We start from the raw sequence: 4,058 nt of genomic DNA, 5'->3' as shown, positions 1-4,058 counted from the left end.
CGTTCTGTGATTCTGTGATTCTGTGAATTCTCGTTAACAGAATTAGGACATGACTTTACAGGATTGACACAATGGAAACTGCTTATCTTGTATCTGGTAGCTTGACCATTCAGACACAGCAGCCAAAACGTGCATAAGCAGCACAGTTCCATGCTGCAACAAAGAGGAATTTAGCGCTTTACTGGCAAGTTCCTAGAGACACTTGCCTCAAACTGCAACCAAAGCTCAAACAGAACTAGCCTTGGATCCTAACCGTGGGAGGAAACGCACTTGGGGAGCCATCACACTTCATTTGAGTTATCCCATTCATCCTTTCCCAGGCGCACACTTTGGAAAATAATACTTGTCACCTTCAGTGAATCTCAACTGACAAACTTTATATAGGCCACATGACATATCTAAGTTTATGGTATTTTTCCTGAATATTAACAACAGTAAGACAAACTGTTATGCAAAGTTCTGGGAGAAAAAAATAAACAAAAAACAAACCCACAAAAAACAGCCCTACCTTTTTCAGTAGTGTCTGTTGTTGAAATGTTAAGAGCACTGAGTGCAGCTTCCAAATCCTGCACTTGCTTTAGTAACCGTTCCCCTTTATCTGGCAGCAGCTGAATGTTCACTGTAGCCAATGTACTCTGCAAAACAAAAAAGAATCCAAAACCTGAGTGTGCTTACCACATGCTCTTCCAACTGAGAACAAACAAGGCAGAAGTTTAACAACACTAATCTTATGCCATAGTAATTTGTATTTTGACACTGTTCTACAATCTCCAGAAGCACTTAAGTGCCATTCAGTGTGATTAAGTAGCTTTTTTAGCAGAAAATAAACTAATCATTAGTGTACTTTAGAAGAGATGGAAGGATGCAGGCCTCCTCTTTTTATGAAACAGGATGAACAGGTAATCAAGGGACATGGACAATCTTAACGCCTCTCAAAGCATCCCAAGTTCAACCTACTTGCACATTCCTTTCTATGCTAGCAGGAACAACATTTCTGACTGTTTATTTTGAGGTTCAATTCTGAGTCCTAGGCAGTGTTTTTTATAAAAACTATGAAATGTAAATATTGGTAATTATTTTAAAAAGCAAACAGACAGGTAGTTTATTTAGCAGGAGTTTTCATAGCCTTCATTCTTAATCCACAAGGCCAAAAGAGATTAGCAAAACCAGCCATGTTATTTAAAAAGATTAAGCTGGCTGTGCACCGTTCCATATTATGCAAATTATTTTCTGGGTAAAAGACAGACACAACCTCAGGCAGGTAAAAACTGAGCACCCCCAGAGGCAGAAGGTTGTATTACCTTAGACTTTAGCTTGGAGGAGACTGAGGGGCAACCTCATTAATGTTTATAAATTTGTAAAGGGTGAGTGTCAGGAGGAAGGAGCCAGGCTCTTCTCAGTGATAGCAAATGACAGGACAAGGTGCAATGGGTGCAAGCTGGAGTATAGGAGGTTCAATCTGAACATGAAACTTTTTCACTGTAAGGGTGACAGAGCACTGGACCAGGCTGCCCAGAGAGGTTGTGGAGACTCCTTCTCTGGAGACATTCAAGACCCGCCTGGATGTGTTCCTGTGTGACCTGGTCTAGGTGATCCTGTTCTGGCAGGGGGGTTGGACTGGATGATCTTTCGAGGTCCCTTCCAACTCCTAATATTCTGTGATTCTGTTAGACTTAGTTGTCTCATATGTGACTTAAAACAACTAGCCTGTGCCTAGGCTGAATTCCCTCTTGCCCCATCTTCCTAAACTTCCCAAATAATATGAGTTTCTGCTATGAGGGAATAAGAGTAAGAGAAGTCACTCTGAACTCAGAACAAAAAAAAAAAGAAAAACACTTTTTTAAATGGATTAATAAGTGCAATAAATGACCTTCTTCTGCTTCAACTGGACTACAAGACGGTTGTGAAGAGCTTTAGTGTCCTGGGGTCCTTCCACGTGATGTGATGCTGCAGCTTCTGGCAAAGACGTCCCCTGCATGCTCTTCCCTGATTTTCCTGCAAGAATCTCTCTTGACTGCAAACCCTCAACTGATTTCTCAGGTTTACTTTTACCTGATGAGGAATAAACAAATCCTACTTCATCAGCATCACTGACAGTGACTTCATCAGCAGGCTGTCCCAAACCTAGCCTGATCTGTGTCTTGGGTGGCGCTCCTTCCATCAGGGCAGTATGTTGCAGTGCCAAATGTGGTACTGCTGGGGAAATCACATCTGTTTTAGACATCACTTTTGTCTCTACATTCTTCCCACTAATGTATTCTTTCTCTCTGGTTTCTTTATCCACACAGTGTTTCAAGCTTTTATCTCTGAGCTGCTTCTCCTCTGGAATCTCAGTACTTGTACTTTGCTTTCCAGGATTTAGTGGGTAAAGCTTTGATCTCCCACCTGGTTCTTTCTCCACACTCTCAGAAGACTTCTTAGATTCCCTGCCACCGCCACCATATTTCTCTTCCTCCCAAAGGGTGTTTTTTTCTTTCCAAGTCTCAGAAGGACCAAGTTTAGATCCAGAGACTGAATTTTCCTTCAGTTCTGGACCACTCCTATTTCCCGTAGACAGCTTCTTTTTGGTTTTCACCCCTTCTAGAGGTCCCTTCTCTCTGGAGGAATCGGAGGTTAGTTTATTTTCTTTATGTGACACCAACACACTCTCTTTCTCCACTTTTACTCCTTTTACTTTACTTTCCTCTTCATTTCCTTGCTTATTTTGTTTCCAGGATGATGGTTCACAATTTCTGTCTGTCACTTTGAATGGATTTCTTTGGCCACTGGTACTGAAGAGAGATGCTGTGTTGGTCTGGGATTCTAAGGCTTTTGACACTTTGGTAGCTTTTGGATCCTGCAATATATACAAGTGCAAACATACAAGTTATTAAAGACTGCTAACTATATACAACCTGATCATCTCAAGCAAGACTTCATTCTCTACAATGATCTTTCCTATCATTTTAACAGGACGAGTATAAACATTTTACACAGAAAACAAAATGAAACTACTGGTTTTCTGCTTTCTTTGCCATTCCCATGGTTTTTGGGGATCAAGTTACAGCAGCATCAAGCTCAAGAAAAGAAGACAGTTGGAGATCAAACCCAAGATTCTTCTAAGACTGGAGAACACCAATTACTTCACACAATTTAGGAGTAAAAGAAGTCTCATCTTAAGAACAGCAAGTTGATATGATTTTCACCTAGAAAAACTCTCCCACTACGTAATCTCAGAGCTGATTATGGTATACAGAATAAGAGTCATACTGGAATAAGCTGATGCTATAATATAAATGAAACATTCATACCTGCCATGGGATGTTTCCACACCATTTCTTCCCATTTAACTTACTTTTAAGGCATCGGTAAAACAACCTGCCAAAGAATAAAACAAGATTTGAACTGCAGGAGCCAGTAAGGGAACTAAGTGTTCTTTAAAAAGTTATTTGCACCAAAAACATCATAGATGAGCTCTCTTGATCTGCACTTTTCATCCAGACTTCTGTATAGTAAAAGGTCGTGAACATTAGCAACAAAGCTTTTTATAAAAGCATCGTTCTCTGGATAAAGATTCCTAGGGTTTTGGGTTGTTTGTTCTTTAGTTTTAGCAATATAAAAGTAACTGCTCAGGCAAAAATATTCTCCATGTTTGGAGCCTCAGAAGCATCCCAGGATTTCAAGGTGTAAGGAAACAGCTATTCTTTCAATTACACTGCACAGGCCAACTGTGAAGCAAGCTGGCAGCAAACCAGGACTGTTGCAAGAACTTTAACAGAACGAAAAATGGTGAATCTAACGTAACCACCATAAGCGTTGGATGAACCAAACCACAGTGCCATGGTCCATTCTATTAAAAATAAACATTATCTGATCACTTAAACTTATACTATTGAATATAATTGCTAATAAAAATAGCAAACATTTTGAAACATCCTAAGTGAAGGCCTCAAGACTGGATGAACCTTTTCAATCCTAGAAAGAAATTGCAAGCCAGCCACCATCAAACAATTCTAAGCGGTCAAACCCATACAACAAACCTTTGTTTCCACTTTGAGGAACTTACTGGTATTCATCGT

General features: G+C 40.1%; 1 protein-coding gene across 1 annotated transcript in view; it reads right to left on the bottom strand.

Moving 5' to 3' along the window:
* Nucleotides 1-508: 508 nt before the first annotated feature.
* LOC104548906 (transcription termination factor 2-like) overlaps nucleotides 509-4,058 on the bottom strand; it is a gene marked incomplete at both ends in the record, with an annotated part of 3,991 nt that continues 441 nt past the window's right edge. The window contains 4 exons of the mRNA XM_010195057.1: nucleotides 509-635; nucleotides 1,871-2,836; nucleotides 3,291-3,357; nucleotides 3,732-3,829. Coding sequence (XP_010193359.1) covers nucleotides 509-635; nucleotides 1,871-2,836; nucleotides 3,291-3,357; nucleotides 3,732-3,829 — 1,258 coding nt within the window. The remainder of the gene's footprint in view (nucleotides 636-1,870; nucleotides 2,837-3,290; nucleotides 3,358-3,731; nucleotides 3,830-4,058) is intronic.

This window comes from Mesitornis unicolor, unplaced genomic scaffold, assembly GCF_000695765.1.
Source record: "Mesitornis unicolor isolate BGI_N332 unplaced genomic scaffold, ASM69576v1 scaffold51241, whole genome shotgun sequence".
Taxonomy (NCBI): domain Eukaryota; kingdom Metazoa; phylum Chordata; class Aves; order Mesitornithiformes; family Mesitornithidae; genus Mesitornis; species Mesitornis unicolor.
The sequence above is the reverse complement of the archived record's forward strand: the minus strand, read 5'-3'. Positions and strand labels throughout refer to the sequence as shown.